Source organism: Salvelinus namaycush, chromosome 26 (genome assembly GCF_016432855.1).
Source record: "Salvelinus namaycush isolate Seneca chromosome 26, SaNama_1.0, whole genome shotgun sequence".
NCBI lineage: Eukaryota > Metazoa > Chordata > Actinopteri > Salmoniformes > Salmonidae > Salvelinus > Salvelinus namaycush.
In genome coordinates, this window is record NC_052332.1 from 20564500 (window position 1) to 20583662 (window position 19163).

The following is a 19163-nucleotide window of genomic DNA, read 5'->3' on the forward strand; positions in this document are numbered from 1 at the left end:
CAGAAGAGTCTTACTTTTGCTTAAACGCGGGCAAGGAAAGGGGGTCGTGGCTTAACATTAGCCAATAAGGGGGATATTACAGTATCGCTTCATGGGTTTATTTAGACTGATTCTACGGTTTGACAAGCAGCTGTAAAGAAAAAAAAAACAGAAAGAGAAACTCGGGAAGATTTTATAGAGGAGCATTGTGGACCTACGATTTTTATACTTATCGAATTTATATCTATTCGTTGCTCTTTATATCTTTTTATCACCCCTTCTCCTGAAAATGAAACTTTGGACTTTTCCCTGGCTGCCTTGCCTGGTGATACTCATCTTATGTTTTGGATCAGAGTGCGGGACTGTCCGGAGAAAGGGGAGATCCAAAAGAGACTTGGTGCGTATCAGGGAGGCGAGAGCCACTTTCCCAGGGGCTTGTGCCACACGTCTGCCGCGGGGCAAACGCTCCTTGCCCGGCATGGAACGACGGGTGCCTCGCCAGCGTCGGCGCTCCTCTCAGGCGGAGGAGAACTCTCCAAGTCGGGTGAAAGCTGTTTATTTTACCGGCAGGGGAGACCAACTTCGGCTTAAACCGGGCGTGGAGATACCGAGAGGGAATTTTACTCTGGAGATGTGGATCAAACCAGAGGGAGGTCAACGATCTCCTACGGTGATTGCAGGTAGCCTAAACAACTGTCTCAGTTCACAAATTACTGAATTATCAGAATGATTTTACTAGTCTATGCGCCTTAAAATTCAACAACATTTCAAAGTTAAGTGTGAAATATGTATATTTTATTACCTCGTACACATTAAGAAGTAAAGTAGGCTAATATATGTTAATAAACCAATTGAATGTCATGACCCATATTTGGCTGTGTAGGCTATTATTTTATCATGCATGTTGTTTTAGCTCAAATCATGCACGGTTGTCACAGTAAAACATCATGCAGTCGTAACTGAGTTTGAGAGTGAGTTCATCTCACAACTGACCCACGCCAATGTAATGTGATGTAATACCTTAAAAAGTGCAAGAGCCTTTGAGAGATTTTGTGTAGACGCACGCATTAGCCTACTTGGGTATGTTCATTCAGCTAATATTTTCGGTCTTAATGAATGCATTTTATATAAATATAAATAACCTGGTATATTTTTCGAAATATTCCTCATTTAAACTCTCATGAGCAAAATTACTCAAATATTGGGTGGTCTATCACCATTTTGGCTTATTTCAAGGTTGTTTGATATTCCCATTTATTCCGCATCACTTGATTGACAGGTGATGTCATCGTGCGTAGAAATTGTATTTTTTATGAGGCGTCTGGCTATTTTAAACTATGATGTAATGCTCAAAACTTTGAATCGGTGGGCACGTCACAGCAGGCAAAAGGAGAGAGCTAGAGAGATCCATTTTTATTCTGATGTGTCTAGGGCACCGTCCGTGCCGCAATCCAAAGTGCCTCCCAAATCGACACTTCTGGATTGGCTGCTGAGGTTACGAGACAGGAATAGAGTTCCAGGGTTTTCCCCATTGCGCGGAGGGACGCGCTATTAGCTGCGTCTGGGATTCCTCAAACCTCGACATTTGCGCATAACATTAGGTGACTCTAACGTTAATAAAAAATGAAACCGACTGTTGGATTGGGTGGTCTTAGCAGTACAGTCTAAAGACTGGCTTTAGCTTTGTAAAGGGATGGGAGGGAGACAGTAACCTGCTTCATCCACGCACAACCGAATAAAAAGTCAGTCTAGAGCAGACACCGTACTGGTTACAGTCATGTCATTCTGAAATCCACAATGCCAAGTCTTAGACGGCATTTCTTCCAATGTATATAATGTTTATAGATTTCAGTGTCTGTGCCACTGCTTCTGATGTATATGTGTATGCGATTCGATCCCATTGGCTGCCAACAGGGAGCGTTGCAAACACAACTGATTGCATGTGTGCAGATGCATACTACTGTCTGCTACCCCTTGTGAGGCACTTACCATTGAGAAGGGATCTCCAAAAGGTTTTACTCACACACACACACACACACACACACACACACACACACACACACACACACACACACACACACACACACACACACACACACACACACACACACACACACACACACACACACACAAATTACAGTTGGCCCAGAACAGAGCAGCACTTTTGGCCCTTAAATGAAGGCCTACGAGGACAGTTAATATCAACAACATGCAAATCAATCTCATCTGGCTCAAAGTAGAGGAGAGATTGACTGCATCACTACTGGTCTTTTTGAGAGGTATTGACGTATTAAAGTATCAAACTGTCTTTTTATTCGGTTAACACACAGCTCAGACACTCATACATACCAAACAAGATACCAGAGGTCTCTTCACAGTCCCCAAGTCCAGAACAGAGGCTAGGAAATGCATGGTACTTTATAGAGCCATGACTACGTGGAACTCGCTTTCACCTCAGCTAACTCAAGCTAGCAGAAAAATCTAATTTAAAAAATAGATAAAAGAACACCTCACACACTCTAAAATACACACTCACACTATTCTTAGCAATGTAATATAGTATTGTAATGTAATAATGGAGCAATGTAAATGTGTATAATGCACAATGTTTTGTTTGATGTAATGTTTTATCTCTGTTTGAGCCCCAGGAAGATTAGCTGCTGCCTTGGTAACACCTAATGGGGGTCCTAATAAAATACTAATACTCCTGGTCCATCCCTGTGTATGTGTGTGTGGGCGCGCATGCATATGTGCACGTTTATTGTGTGTGTGTGTATGTGTGTGTATACAGTATGTGTGTACTAGGTTTGGCCTGGTGGTGGGGGCTGCCTAAGCCAGACCCTTATTAAATTCACTCTAGGCATTTCAACTCTTCAGGGAATCTATTGAGAGCTCTGTGACTCAGATAAATGTCTTAGCCCAACCGGGACATGCAGTCTGCTCAGGGGATGTCACGTGTATTACCCATTTATACATTCAATTTTATTGTTTGCTCTCATCACATTAAGATCAGTGTGGTTGGAAAAATTTGCTTTTGAAGGAAAATAAGAAATGCCCTATCGAGCAAATGTTGTGATGCCTAATCTTTTAAATCCAATTGAGACCTCCCAACAATCCCAGGCCTAAAGCAGTCCCATCCTGTTGTTTTGACCCAGGCCTGGCTTGTTTTCTACAGCTGTTTCAGCCTTGTTGTTGTTTTTGCCCCGCTTTTTATCACGACACTGCTGTTGTTTTTTTATTGAGCTTGTCATCTCGCCGTTTCATAAGTGAGGGGAGATGAGTAGTACAGCACAGTTCTGTGGTATTTACTTATTGTTTACAGTAAAGCCCACACAGTGAGACCTCTGAGTGCCAACAAAGTGACGGCTTGAGGACCAGGGATAACTCCTGTTTGATAAACATACATCTGTGGTTCCTTTCTGGTCTTACTTTCTGGTCTTACTTACTTTAAAAAAAAACTCTACATTGTTTGTTAAGGGCTTGTAAGTAAGCATTTCACGGTAAGGTCTACACCTGTTGTATTTGGCACATATGACAAATACAATTTAATTTGCTTTGATTTATTGACTCTGTGGTCTAAAACAAGGGCTAGTGGAATACTCAAGTCCTAGTCTAAACCACTTACAGAGCAAGCAAGAGTTCCAAGCCTCGGGGCCCACCATGTACGTATGTTGCATTGCTGGCATGTGTAGGGCCCACCATTGCTGAAGTGTTTACAGAATGCAATGTATTTAGTAATGCCTGTTTGTTTGTGGTAGCTAGTATGTAACATTTGCTCTGAGACACAGAGAGGCATTTATGGGATGGGCACTTGCCAGGAGAACTCACTGCCTACTGACATGAGGAGATGTACCCGCTGCGGTCTGCTTACTGGTATCAAACAGGAATGCTGGGGATGTAAAACTGACCTGTATGACACACACACACACACACACACACACACACACACACACACACACACACACACACACACACACACACACACACACACACACACACACACACACACACACACACGTCATTTGTAATGCAGATTTGGTCGATGGAACTGCAGGAGAATGACTCCAGCAGAGCAACACGATTCAGGACCATGAACAGCGTTGACAAAATGAGCATGCGCACACAGGAAGTAGAAAGGACCATCAAACAAGGAAGCATTCTTTTTACTCAGGATCCCAGGGTAGCAATAATGGAATAGCTCAGTGTTACTACTCCACTGGCTAGCCGATTTGATTTGGGCACTCGTTCAAATACACGCAAACGCTCCACCAACACCTGTCACCGAGCAGCCTTTCATTTTACAAAGGAGGATGAGTGCTGTTGCTTTAGCTTAGCCTCTTCGGGCTAATCCTCCAGTGAAAGAATCTGTAACGTTGTCTTCTCCCTATTGTGACATGTTGACATGTTGTAACAATTTGTCCCGCCTTTGAAAGTTACTCAAATATGGTCTTTAATGAGGAAGGGGACCCTTAAATTACAGTTCAACTTGACTGAATGCTACCATGTACTTTACATCCTCATGGCAGTTCATGTCACACATTAGCATGTCATGTTCCGTGTCCTAATATGAGATGAACTTTACTTCTGACTTCTTTGCCCTTTTATCCAGGTCATGGAGGCCTGTCTCACATCAGAGGAAGGGAAATACATAGCAAGACAGTGGATCAGAGTTTCTCTTCCATGACCAGCTGTAAAACAATAAATGCCCATGTTGGCAGATGCATCATTTGATAACAAAGCAGAGAGGCACTTAAGTGCTATGAAGGTTTTAGATGTTAGATCATATATAACTAATGACATATACCATCTAAGATTACATAAAAACACTTTGGTTAATGAGATAGTTGCGTATTAAACTTTAATATTCACTCTAGATTTACAGTTTTATAATACGTTAGAGGAAAGCCACAGGACATACAAAGGGCTACATGTAGTCTCTCATCTCTTGATTTCAGACTGTAGTAGGAAACTTAAGGATGAGGTTTGGGGTTTCTGTTGAGGTAATATAAGGCTGGAAAATGCTGTGAAATTACAATGGTATTTTCCCCAAGCTGTCTGTTACTGTATAGTTTTGGCACATAAGAGATCATTTGCATTCTCTTTTTAATCATTAAACGTAATGAAAAGGTTTCAAGTTAATTACATTGTTGAAAGATGTCTCAAGTTAGTTATAGAGCAAAATGTAATTGACTTGTAATTGACTGTCATTTTTCTGGTGGTTAAAGGGTTTTCACCTGTGGGATGTCTATTGTGTTTAGAGTCTAAAGTATCAGTGGAAATTTCCAACATGTCAATTACCCAGTGTGACGCTCACTTCACTGTGTCCGTACACAAAGTCCCTTTCCCCGACTTTCAGAGCCCAAATATTTCAAAAGCACACGCAAAGGCCATTGTTCCCTTTCTCCCTGCTTTTCATCAGATTTCTCTGACATTTTCTCTCTCTTTTTTCTGTATCTGAGTGTGTTTGCTTTGGGGGAAGACAAATCGCAAGTTCAAGCAAGGTTGACTTTGAACCTGACACGAATGGCTTTTAGCCGTAGCGTCAGTGTGTGTGTGTGTGTGTGTGTGTGTGTGTGTGTGTGTGTGTGTGTGTGTGTGTGTGTGTGTGTGTGTGTGTGTGTGTGTGTGTGTGTGTGTGTGTGTGTGTGTGTGTGTGTGTGTGTGTGTTTGTGTGTGTTATGTGCCCCATCCAACCACAGAGCAGGTTGGGTCTGGAAAAGTGTACTATATTAGATTAATTGAGGTTGGCAGAATTATGACAGCTGTTTATACTAGGAGCCTTACACACATTTCAGAACACCTTTTAGCCTTGAGTGCGCTAGCTGACAGATGTTTTTTTTTCCTTCCACTGTAGTGGAAACAGTAAGGACGTCACACTCAATACGGCTGACCTTGACGTTGAACCCCACCATGCTCTTTGAATGGCTTTGGAATTAGAATATCCCCCAGACTCTTACTGTATATATGTACAGCTGATGAAAAACATGTGAAAAATCCTTAAGAGTCTATTGAAGAGTCTATCTAAGTAAGATCATAAAAAAATCCCTATCAAAATCTGCCAGTTTAAGCTAGAGATATCAGATAATTTTTTTTGCATGGGCTGCGTCTCAATCCACCGCATCCGCCTATGTTGGCCTTCTGGTGGAAGGTGGCCGAGCCACAGCAGTGTTTGCCAGTGTCACGTTCCTGACCTGATTTCCCTTATTTTGTATGTATTTAGTATGGTCAGGGCGTGAGTTGGGGTGGGTTGTCTATGTGTGTTTTCTATGTTGGGTTTTTTGTGTTCGGCCTGGTATGATTCTCAATCAGAGGCAGCTGTCAATCGTTGTCCCTGATTGAGAATCATACTTAGGCAGCCGGGGTTTCACGTGTGTTTGTTCCTGTGTTAGTGTTTCGCCACACGGGACTGTTACGGTATGTTCGTTTATTGTTTTGTATCGTGTATTGTTTTCGTGTTCATTAAATTACCATGGAAACTTACCACTCTGCAAATTGGTCCTCCGATCCTTCTCGCCTCTCCTCGTCCGATGAGGAGGACGACTTAGACTGCCGTTACAGAAACACCCACCACCAAAGGACCAAGCAGAGTGGGAAAGGACAGCAGCAGCAGCGGAGAAAGACACAGGACTCATGGACTTGGGAGGAGATCCTGGACGGAAAGGGACCCTGGGCAGAGCCAGAGGAGTGTCGCCGTCCTAAGGCAGAGTTGGAGGCAGCGAAGGCAGAGAGGCGCTGGTATGAGGAGGCAGCGCGGCGACGCGGTTGGAAGCCCGAGAGTCAGACCCAAACATTTCTTGGGGGGGGAGTGTGGCTAAGCCGGGTAGGAGACCTGAGCCAACTCCCCGTGCTTACCGTGGAGTGAGAGGGCGTCGTACTGGTCAGACACCGTGTTATGCGGTGGAGCACACGGTGTCCCCAGTACGCGTGCTTAGCCCAGTGCGGGCTATTCCACCTCGCCGCACTGGCCGGGCTGTTTTGGGCATCGAGCCGGGTGCCATGAAGCCGGCCCAACGCATCTGGTCTCCAGTGCGTCTCCTCGGGCCGGCGTACATGGCACCAGCCTTACAAATGGTGTCCCCGGTTCGCCAGCATAGTCCAGTGCGGGCTATTCCACCTCGCCGCACTGGCAGGGCTACGGGGAACATTCAACCGGGTAAGGTTGGGCAGGCTCGGTGCTCAAGAGCTGTTGTACTCCTTCACGGTCCGGTATATCCGGTGCCACCTCCACGTACCAGTCCTCCGGTGGCAGCCACCCGCACCAGGCTGTCTCTTCAGGTTCTCTCTAAAGTTGCTCCCGCCTGTCCAGTGCTGTCAGAGCCTTCCTCTTCTCCAGCGCAGCCAGAGTCTCTCATCTGCCCAGAGCTGTCTGAGCTGTCTGCCTGCCCAGAGCTGTCTGAGCTGCCTGCCTGCCCAGAGCTGTCTAAGCTGTCTGCCTGCCCAGCGCTGTCTGAGCTGTCTGCCTGTCCAGCGCTGTCTGAGCTGCCCGTCTGTCCCGAGCCGCCCGTCTGTCCCGAGCCGTCAGAGCCGCCCGTCTGTCCCGAGCCATTAGAGCCGTCCGTCAGTCAGGAGCCGCTAGAGCCGTCCGTCAGTTAGGAGCTGCCAGAGCCGCCAGCCAGCCAGGAGCTGCCAGAGCCGCCAGCCAGCCAGGAGCTGCCAGAGCCGCCAGCCAGGAGATGCCAGAGCCGCCAGCCAGCCAGGAGCTGCCAGAGCCAGTCAGCCAGGATCTGCCAGAGCTGTCAGCCAGCCAGGACCTGCCGGAACTGTCAGTCAGCCAGGACCTGCCAGAGCCAGCCAGCCAGGACCTGCCGGAGCTGTCAGTCAGTCAGGACCTGCCGGAGCCTGCAGTCAGCCAGGCGTTGCCAAAATCGCCCTTCACTCTGGAGCTGCCGGAGGCGTCCTTCACTCCAGCGTTGCCGGAGTCTCCCGCCTGTCCGGCGCTGCCGGATTTCTCCGTTCATTCGGGACCCATGGCTAGGGTTCCCAGGCCAAGGTCGGCGGCGAGGATCGCCGCTCATAAGAGGCCACGGGGGCGATTAAGGAGGCGGACAAAAACATTGTTGAAGTGGGGTCCACGTCCCACACCAGAGACTCCACCGCGGACAGACGCCCACCCAGACCCTCCCCTAGAGTTTTAGGTGGTGCGCCCGGAGTTCGCACCTTGAGGGGGGGGATTCTGTCACGTTCCTGACCTGATTTCCCTTATTTTGTATGTATTTAGTATGGTCAGGGCGTGAGTTGGGGTGGGTTGTCTATGTGTGTTTTCTATGTTGGGTTTTTTGTGTTCGGCCTGGTATGATTCTAAATCAGAGGCAGCTGTCAATCGTTGTCCCTGATTGAGAATCATACTTAGGCAGCCGGGGTTTCACGTGTGGTTTGTGGGTGTTTGTTCCTGTGTTAGTGTTTCGCCACACGGGACTGTTACGGTATGTTCGTTTATTGTTTTGTATCGTGTATTGTTTTCGTGTTCATTAAATTACAATGGAAACTTACCACTCTGCAAATTGGTCCTCCGATCCTTCTCGCCTCTCCTCGTCCGATGAGGAGGACGACTTAGACTACCGTTACAGTCAGACCATGAGACATCCACAAAATTGTTCTTCGAAAATGTCTGTAGCTTCCAAACGGTTTGGCCTGCATGACCAGTCTATGGAAAGGGAAGCCTCTCACGAACACGATGGTGTTCTCCGTTTTGCTCTATGACTCCCACTAGTGCCCCGGGACTCGTCTGAAGGTAACCCATACAACCCATTCCCGTGTGAATACTGTGGATTGCATTGGGTTGCATTGGATTGTATTGGTAGACACTCCTACTTGGTTCACATTGGTTTAAAAAGACCTTAAATCGTCTCAGATCTCTTTACTTCATTATGTGGATGGCAGTGGAGGCTCCTCAGAGGAGGAAGGGGAGGACCATCCTCCTCAGTGAATTTCATAAAAATGTAAGTTGTAAAACATTTAAAAAGTTATCATTTTTAGTTAAACTACACTAAATATAATCACGCAACCAAATAATTGATTAAAACACACTATTTTGCCAATAAGGCCTACAGTAGCCTTAACAGCACACTGTAGGGTAGCACCCTGGTGTAGCCGGAGGACAGCTAGCTTCCATCCCCCTCTGGGTACGTTGACTTCAATACAAAACCTAGGAGGCTCATGGTTCTCACCCCCTTCCATAGACTTACACATTAATTATGACAACTTCCGGAGGACGTCCTCCAGCCTATCAGAGCTCTTGCAGCATGAACTGACATGTTGTCCACCCAACCAAAGGATCAGAGAATTAATCTAGTACTGAAAGCATAAGCTACAGCTAGCTAGCTCTGCAGTATATAAAATGTGGTGAATAGTTGATTTAATTTCTTCCAAAAGGAAGGAGAAGCAATAGAGACATATATAGAGAACTGGGCGAATGGAATATGAATGAGAGTCATCCAATATGCTGTTGTAAAAATAAGGCCATACTCGTGAAAAAAATGTGTCCTACCTCATCTTAAACGGCACTGACTTCCACAGGGCCCCTCGCAGGATTCAGAGTACTGCTTCCCCCAGTGTTTGTACATGTGAGAAACATATGCCCCTGCCAGGGATGATTTGTGAGCACATGTACTGTACTTCCTCATGCTTGAGGAGCTCTGCTAGGTATTAGGCATATCAGAGTTCTCTGGTGAATGTGCATAGGCATACACACATTGTGTTCACACACGTACTGTACACACACGTACACACATCCATGTGAAAAAAATAATGGGTTTTCGGACACGTGTGAACAAATTACGTGAACAATTCAGATGGGGCCTTCTGAGTGGCGCTGCGGTCTAAGGCACTGCATTGCATGATTGGCCCAGCATCATCCGGGTTAGGGGAGGGTTTGGCCGGCTGGGATGTCCTTGTCTCATCGCGCTCTAGCGACTCCTGTGGCGGGCCGGGCTTAGCACGCTGACACGATCGCCAGTTGTATAGTGTTTCCTCCGACACATTGGTGCGGCTGGCTTCCGGGTTATGCAAGCAGTGTGTTAAGAAGCAGTGCGGCTTGGCAGGGTTGTGTTTCAGAAGGACGCATGGCTCTCGAACTTCGCCTCTCCCGAGTCCGTACGGGAGTTGCAGCGATGGGACAAGACTGTAACGACCAAATGAATATCACGAAAAGGGGTACATTTAAAAAAAAAAAAAAAAATCTGATGGGATTTTTAATGTTCACATGAGTCAGATGTGGTTTTTGGACACATGAAATTTCACATTCATGGATTTTTTCACCACTTCCAGGTACATCTGGTCTACCATGCAGGGATAGACCAGGACCAACCCTGCTTAGCTTCAGAGACAAACCAGTAGTGGGATGTAGGGTGGTATGTTGCTGGAATTTTATCATACCAAATTTTGCAACTGGAAAAAAGGCAGCAAAAGGGGTAACGTAACGAAAGACAGGGAAAATTGCATTATTATAAAAACATTTTCAGATTATATCTTTTTCTTATCCATTTATAATTAATTTGTTCTCACATTTGGAAGTTATTTCCTTTCAATATTTTGTTTGGCTATTTTTACTTTTGGGTTTATGTTTTGCTTTCAATATCATTCTTTTTGTTTACAATACTAAGAACTTTGTTGTCGACTTCAGAAGTTTTGCTTGATATTAAGGGCACAAAAGTAACTCATTCACTAGAGGATTGCACCATATAATAACACTATTACTCTATTAAAGGTGCTTAAAGTGGCAATCCTTAACTTAAACATGAACAAATTGTTTCCCCGCCACAGTTTCAGTAAAAAGCTGAGGGATGGGTCTGGAGAAATTCAATCATTCTCAAATCCGTAGACTACGCTATAGATGGAAGGACCGACATCCATGACATCAAAATGATAGGTTTACATTTTTTTTAGGCTATACAATAGTTGCTTACATTTACAATTTGTTTACAAACATTGGCGTACAACAGTTAAACTAAGCTCATGACGCATTTATACAATATATTCTTTAAGAATCAATAGGTACATATCATTAATTTATAAGTCCAAAAATGAATGTAGCAACTAAGGATTGTCCCTTTAACAGGCAGTGACCTTCATACAGCAGAACTATGTCGCCATTTGAATGTGATCCATTAACCTGCCCCCCAAAAATGTATTCTGTCCACTGTTCCATCTTATCACATGTGAGGAGAATACATTATTTCAACCTCACATTTGAATCTGCAATTCCACATGTGAAAGTGATATTTTCACAGTTGGAGTTTTCTTACATGTGAAACTGCAAATTTGACGTGTTTCTTTTGTAAGGACACACACACACACTAAACACACAAACATTTAGCATTTAGAGATGAGAAGTGAAGGCACATTACCATGCTGAAGCTGACATGCTTTCCAAGTGCAACAGGAAAAAGTTGTTTTGGTGCCTCTAGCATAACAAGGCTTTTGCAGAAAACTACCTTTTCTGGCTCCCCCGAAATGTTGAAATGGCCTCAATGCTCATAAAATCTTTATTTTAAGAGTTTCTAAGGGTCTCCCCAAGCTAAATACTGCATGCACCTTAACCCAATTTCCAGGACATTATTTCAATGCTATCTTCAAATGTATCGTGTCAGTACATCTACTACATAATCTGTATCATATTGTTAACGTCTGGCCTACATCTGAAGAATGAGAGAATGTGATTACATGACACACAGATGCATTTGACATTTTGTTGGATGAATTACAAGGCATAAACTCTACAGTACAGCGTATACATTTTACTGTTAAAAATTCACATTAACAGTTGGCTATGGGTGACTCGAAGCAGACCTCCTAGGTTGATGTTGTTCATGAGACAGCCTGAAAAACTAGCTCTGGGGCGGGGCCACAGCTGTGAGGCCCCTGAGACTAAACTTGAAATGTTAATAACTAAGAATACAAATGATAGTGGTGTAAAGTAACTAACTAAAAACAATTTGAAGTAATACTTAAGTAATTTTGGGGGGTATCTATACTTTACTATTTCAATATTTTACAACTTTCATTTTTACTCCACTGCATTCCTTATAAAAATATGTACTTTTTACTCCTCTACATTTTCCCTGATACCCAAAAGTCCTCATTACATTTCAAATGTTCAGGCAGGACAGCAATATGGTCCAATTCACACAACTATCAATATAACGAGTTGTCATCCCTACCGACTCTAACCTGCGGACTCACTAAACACAAATACTGAGTTTGTAAATGATGTCTGAGTGTACGAGTGTGCCCCTGTCTGTCTGCAAATAAAATAAAAACAAGAAAATCATGCCTTCTGGTTTGCTTAATATATGACATTTGATGTATGGCATTTACTTTTACGTTGTGCTTTTACTCAAGTATGACAATTGAGTACTTTTTCCACCACTACACTTAAGTACATTTAAAAACAGATACTTTTAGCTTTTTACTCTAGTAGTATTTTTCTGGGTGACTTTCACTTTTACTTGAGTCATTTTCTATTAAGGTATCTTTACTTTTACTCACCACTCCACCACTGACTGCTGTAGTGTTGAGCTCTGCTCTCTCTCTGCTGTACTAGAGGTGATCAGTGAATTATCTAACACCCTCGCTGTTTCTCGCTCTCTTTCTATCTTGATTGAGTGTTGTTCTCTTTAAATTAAATGAAGGTGTATCTTTGCTGATGTAGTAAGGACCTTTCTGAAAGTCAAAGCTTCTTTCTCTCTTTTTCTCTCCTCTGTTCCTCTATTTGTCTTACCATATCTCTCTTTGTCTCTCTATCTAATGTTAACTGACTGTCCCTCTCTCTCTGCTCTCTCCCAGGTCTGTACGATAAGTGTTTCTACGCCTCCAGCGACCGGGGTTGGCTGCTGGGCATCCGGGCGGTCAGCGAGCAGGGTAACCGTGACCCACGCTTCTTCTTCTCCCTGAAGACGGACCGTGCCCACAAGGTCACCTCCGTCCACTCCAACGCCCGCTACCTGCCCAGCACCTGGGCCCACCTGGCAGTCACCTATGACGGCCTCTACATGAAGCTCTACGTCAACGGCGCCCAGGTGGGCGTCAGCCGTGAACAGTCGGGCAACGTCTTCAGCCATCTGACCAAAAAGTGCAAGGTGCTGATGGTGGGCGGGAATGCTCTGAACCATAACTACCGGGGGACTGTGGAGAGGGTAAGTCTGTGGAGCGAGGCCCGGGGACAGAGGCAGATAATCAGGGACATGCAGGGTCACGAAAATCCTCAAGATGCACCTCAGCTGGTGATCAGGGAGACCTTTGAACACCCTGCCCGGAAGTGGCTGACGGTGAAGGATGGGAGCTTCCCGCAGCCAGAGGAGGGTAGCAGCAGGGTGGGGCAGGCTGGAGTAGGGGTAGGAGGAGGTGGAACTGGAGGGTCTCTGGACACTACCCTGGAACCCCCGCCCTGTGGTCAAACTGTCTGCGACAACGTGGAAGTGGTGACCAACTACAACCGCACCTGGACCTTCCGGAAGTCCAAGACGGTGCGTTACCGTGTGGTCAACGTGTGGGACGACGCTCGGCGCTGGCCCACCGTCACGCCTCGTCAGATCCACCTGCAGCACCAGCAACTTAACAACGCCTTCGCCGTCTACAACATTACTTGGGAGCTGAGCGTCCACAACGTCACTAACTCCTCGCTGCGCCACCGTCTGGTCCTGGCCAACTGTGACATCAGCAAAGTGGGTGACGAGGCGTGCGACCCAGAGTGCAACCACACGCTGACGGGTTTAGATGCGGGCGACTGTATCAGGCACCGCAGCCACTGCCCTCAGTCCAAGCAGGGCAACGGGGTGTGCGACCCAGAGTGTAATTGGGACAACTTCTTCTATGACAACGGAGACTGCTGTAACCCCAATGTGACGGATGTGACCAAGACCTGCTTCAACCGCTCCTCTCCACACAGGTCAGCTCTCTGTCTTTGTCTTTCTCTTTGTCGCTGCTTGATGAGTCCTAAACAAAGATATAGCCTGGCTCCAAAGTTGGAGTCAAGGTTTCTCACAAACTATGAAATGATGTCAAAAGGAGATTTGTATGTACTGTACATTTGATCTTCAAGTTAGGATTTGCCCGTTTTTCAGGGTCTAGTCAACAGTTTTGTGTCTGATTGCTCAATCGTAAGTACTATCAAGTACTATATATATATATGTACCTGACATGGCATTATGTGCATGCTACCCTCACCAACACTGTTATTTTTCACTGCTATGATCCATTGTCCTTGATGTTGTCATACATACACACTGTCTGGAGTGACTCACATAACTGCACACATCTTCTCATTACACAGTCAGTCAGGACACTGATGTGAGGTTTTGATACACAGTCTGTCAGTTCCACTGTCTCCTGGCTGGCCTTCTGTGAGCAGAGTGTAACTCTACCCCCGGCGGTGTGTGTGGCCCAGCAGGGTGTCCTCTGGGGCCGCGAGTCCAATCTGGCTTTAAGACAGACTCAATCCGCATCCTACACTTGGGGGGGCCAAACCAACGAAACACACTGTAGCGACCCCGGGAGAGCCCAGATGGATTTTTTCTCTCTTCATTTTTCAACTTCTTTTCTCTCCCTCGCTCCTCTCCGTCTATCCTCTGCTGCCCTAATTAAGCTAGATTGATTGGAAACAAGTGAGATTGGAAACAATTACACTCTAGAAAGACCAGAATGGGTAATTAGAGGTCAGAGGAGAGTGACCAGCATCACTTTGCTAGCAGCAGTAGGGACTCATTTCAACATAGTACTACTCTATCCAGGAAACACCCAAGATACATTTTTGCAGGGGAAGTACATCTCCCTTGGAAGGGGGGGAGACACTTCTCTGCACTGTTACTGCTCTTCTCTTTTAGCCTCTGCAAGAATGTTACAGAAAAATCATAGGATTTTGTTTTACCTCAGAAAATCATTTTGAAGTTTGATTACTGCAGGCTTGTGGCGAGGAACAGTTTGATAGGGTTACTGGGAGGAGATGCGGAGGCCTCCACTGATCTAGTACCTGCCAGTATCTGCAGGATTCCTACTCTGTACCACAGAGGATGATTGAGCAGCATTGAGAAAAACAGTCTCTGGTTCACTCTGGAACTGCTTTTTGTCATGGACCTTGAGGGGCTCCAGTAGTAAAGGATTGGATTTTTCTTGGCAGGCGTGACACTCAAACACAGAGGCCGGAGACATTTTGTGGCAGTTGTAGGGGGTCCTTGTGGTCTTGAAGTTCTCTCGCTGCCTGGAAAAAAAATCGACCAATGTCAGATGCTCGTAAATGTTTCTGGACGCCGTCATGCTAAAGAGAGGGGGTTGAAAAAAGCTCCAAATAGGGTTATTGTGGGGATTATTTGTGTCTTTCTGATGTAGCCAGAATCAAGGCACTAGGCTGTTTTCTATCATTCTCATTGCTCAGGCCTGGAAGCACTGTCTCGCTGGCACTCTCTCTGTATTTAAAACGGCTGCTAAACAACTTTGTGTGAGGCGACATCAGAAAGCAAAAGCAGGTGGGCTTGCCATCTCTTCTCTCCCCTCCGTTTCAGTCATCATTACAAAGTCATTCATCAACAATCAGCCAAGACGGCTTCTCTTAGAAATCAGCTATTGGCACACGCTTACAGTCCCTACCATTCAAATATCCCTGCAGACGTATGAAAGATGGGCTGTTGAAAGGGGGGATAAGAGAGATTGAGAGAAATTAAGTAAGAGAGAGAGAGAGAATTCTTAAGTTGATAAAGAGAAGCTCCCCAAGTGCTTGCTTATTTTGGTTTGATTGTGGTATGTGGAGGGCCACACTACAAACATTATTCAACATTCCTCGTTAATTGTGGAATTCTGGATGAACAGCGCGCCACATACGCAAGGGAACAATGGCTGTGAGGTCCTGCGTTTATTTTTGTAGCCCTCATGCCTGTTACCACTTATTGTGTTTAGGAATCTGGCTAGCAGGGGACTGTGGTAGGCCGCTTGCGCTAGCTACTCTTCTCTGCAGTCCACAGACAGAGGTTCCTCTGGAAATACCAGCGATAATACTTAACACTCCCCTCTCGCCGAAGGAAATATTTTTCATTGTTTTCACAGGCCTTTGTTGTTATGCTGTTTTACGGTTATGCCAATATTTTTCATGGGATGACATTCTTACTTATGTCTGGTACTGTGCTTAATGGTATGTGAATTTCTGAGGTAAAACAACAGTAAGTATCCTTTGCGGAGAGTAAGCGGAAAACATGGTCTGAACACTGACAGCTCTCAGAAAAATAAGCGGATGTTTGTGTTTGAAACACTAAAAAGAGACATTCGATCTCAACTCAGTTGAATTCCACATGTACAACACACAATCTCAATATGCTACATCCTATAGACATTTCTTTCCTTCCACGTAAATGGTTCTATCTAGATTTACTGACATACCTGTTGCACAGGATCTACACAGGGTGAGAAAGGAGGCCGTCACGCCTCTGGCCCAGCTTCGTCAGGGATGAAGAACAATTTGTTCACGCTTGGCCTCTCTGCATGTCACTGTCTCTCTCCCTGGCACAGTGGCAGGTTAATGGTCACACACACACACACGCACGCACGCATGCACGCATGCACGCACGCACGCACACACACACACACACACACACACACACACACACACACACACACACACACACACACACACACACACACACACACACACACACACACACACACACACACACACACACACACACACACACACACACACACACACACACACACAAACACACACTCACCCCAGCTCACTCCCATCCTGTCTTTCTCAATGAGTGTATTCTCCCAGGACCATTGAGTTGGGTGCTTTACAATCTGTCTTCTAAACCCTAAGCCCTGCAGCTCATAAACCAGGCCCATGTTAATGGTTTCACCCTAATGGAGTGGCTAGGGCGTAAAACTAGCTGTTAGCACTCTCCCATGAAAGCCGTAACACCCTTGTAAATGCACCTGTTGGTTGGTTGGCCCCGGCCCGGACTGAGTTCACCTGCACTCTGTGTGTTCGTCCCCACATGTCATCAGCCGGTCTGGGTGGGATGCTGAGGTGGGGTGAGGTAGGGAGGGTGGGCCACAGAGGGGGGTGATGGTCGTCAATAGGGTCATTGGGGTCAGGGTTTGGGGCGGAGAGGTGTTGAGTAAAAGTTTAAGATTGGCCTGTACTGTTTTTGCTATCACCACCATAGTTGATTTGATTTGGAAAAACTACCAATCAGGAGTTGATTATAATTTACATGGTTGAGATGGTACATAAATGTCGTACAGTGGCAGTCACATGGAAAACTGTCATGTTGAAATTTACCCGAGAATGACAACACATTTTGAAGGTTGTCCCCCCACCTCTGAAACCCAAGTGTAAAGTCATGATTGGTTGGTATGGACACACTACCAACACTATTACGAGTGTTGGTATAAACAGAAGAACTACAAGCACTGGAAATGATATAATGTGTTTCTAGGCTCGGCCTATATACTTAGTACTGTACTGTAACTCTGTAACTGTGGAAATCCCAGTTGTCTAGCTCTGCTGTCCAACCTTTGAAATCCGAGTGTCAACACCTGGTCTTATGTATGTTGTGTCTTCCTTGGAAGGTGAAAAAACACAAAATATTGATGGAGAAAAAGAGCATGAGTGTGGTAATAAAGGCAGGGATGAATGATGGCTTTAGGATCTGTGGTGTTGACCGAGTCGATGACAGGAGAGCTGAGGCTGCCAACTCACCACAGCGTTTCACACTCAGCAGCCCCAGACATATGTATACGAGGCACATTTATGGGCTTATATGAATTATATATGGGTGTAAATGGATGAAGTCATAATCCTCCATTTAATATGTATCAGATATACAAGCATTAACACAGCAGTTTGAGCGCTCATCACACCCTGGACTGCCTCGGAACAGATGCCCGCTGACGTCTGAATTTAGTGAAGTTACACTTTCCTTCTTTTTCTCCTCTCGCCTCTTCTCTCTGAGGTCTTCTCGCAACGTCTCTTTCTAAAATCTAGATTCTCTTCCCAGGGCATGCATGAAAAGTGGAGTGTTCAAATGAATGGAAAATGTTGTCTCCTCGTGTGGCTCGTCCCTTAGGAAAGTGCAAGACGAGGGGCTAGAGGCGAGGGCTAGAGGATGAAGGGTAAGGGTTAAGGGTAAGCGATGAGGGGAGAGGAGCGCTGAGGGGGGTGAGACTGACCCTCAAGTCCTAATTTGGTTTATACCAGAGACAGGACATCCTTAGAGAAGGGACTTGAGGCCAGGGAATGGAGAGAGGGAAGGCGGATGGAGAGAGGAGGAACCGGAGGGAGGAAGAACGCAGAAGAGAGAGGGGGAGAGACAGGGAAAGTGAGAGAGCGTGTTAGAGAGGGAGAGAGACAAAGTCGATCGCATGACTGGCCCAAGACTGGCATACTCACTCCCAGGGACGACACTGGCTAAAGTGGTCAGACAGCCACGGCTCTTTCCCCTTTCTCAACAGCCTCCCACTACATCAAGCAGTCAATTACTTTCCTACAAAGCTGATTACATATTTATACACACAGAAGAGTGCAAATCCATGCAACCCGACAGACACACATGCAGCCTGGCCTGTTTTTATGCAGTCATGCTAAACCCTGCTGTTTGTGCGCCGGCCAAGGCCATAGCCTGCATCCGTCCATCCAGTCCACATCTGATGTGTGTTGTGTTGTTGTAACGGAGCCATTGCATTAAACCTAATTGAACTCAGATCAGATGGGTTCTGATCTACAGTAGTACTGCTTTTATCTGTTGCTGACTTACTCATCTCGCCATTAAACCCCCCTGATCCTTTTCCCCCCTCATGCACGGCGGCCAAAAAGCCGGACAAATATTTTCAGAGGAAATAATGAAATTCCTGAAATTATTAGGAAGAGGGACATTATATCATGTGCTCTCTGTAGTTCTGGGCCTGGTGCGCGCCTCTGCTGTCCCATAGGCCATGGATAACTTTTCCACTATGCCACCCCTTTATTCCGAACATACCTGGCCCAGCCCCTGTGACAGGAACTAAACTAACACAGCATCCTTATCCTTCCTCACCTGCTGGTCCTGGAAGAGCCAGATCAACAGCAGCAGGGGGTTGTGAAACAGTTCAAGTGCTTACAGTACTTAAATGAACAATACTGACATACTTGACCAGCCCCTGAAGAACTCTTTTTTTTTTTACATTGCTTGTAGACAGTACAGTTATTGATATGTGAAACC

General features: G+C 45.7%; 1 protein-coding gene across 1 annotated transcript in view; it reads left to right on the top strand.

Moving 5' to 3' along the window:
• Window positions 1-202: 202 nt before the first annotated feature.
• The window catches only part of pappaa (pregnancy-associated plasma protein A, pappalysin 1a), a 133643-nt gene continuing 114682 nt past the window's right edge, over window positions 203-19163 (top strand). The window contains exons 1-2 of the mRNA XM_038965573.1: window positions 203-659; window positions 12763-13864. Coding sequence (XP_038821501.1) covers window positions 269-659; window positions 12763-13864 — 1493 coding nt within the window. The 5' untranslated portion in view covers window positions 203-268. The remainder of the gene's footprint in view (window positions 660-12762; window positions 13865-19163) is intronic.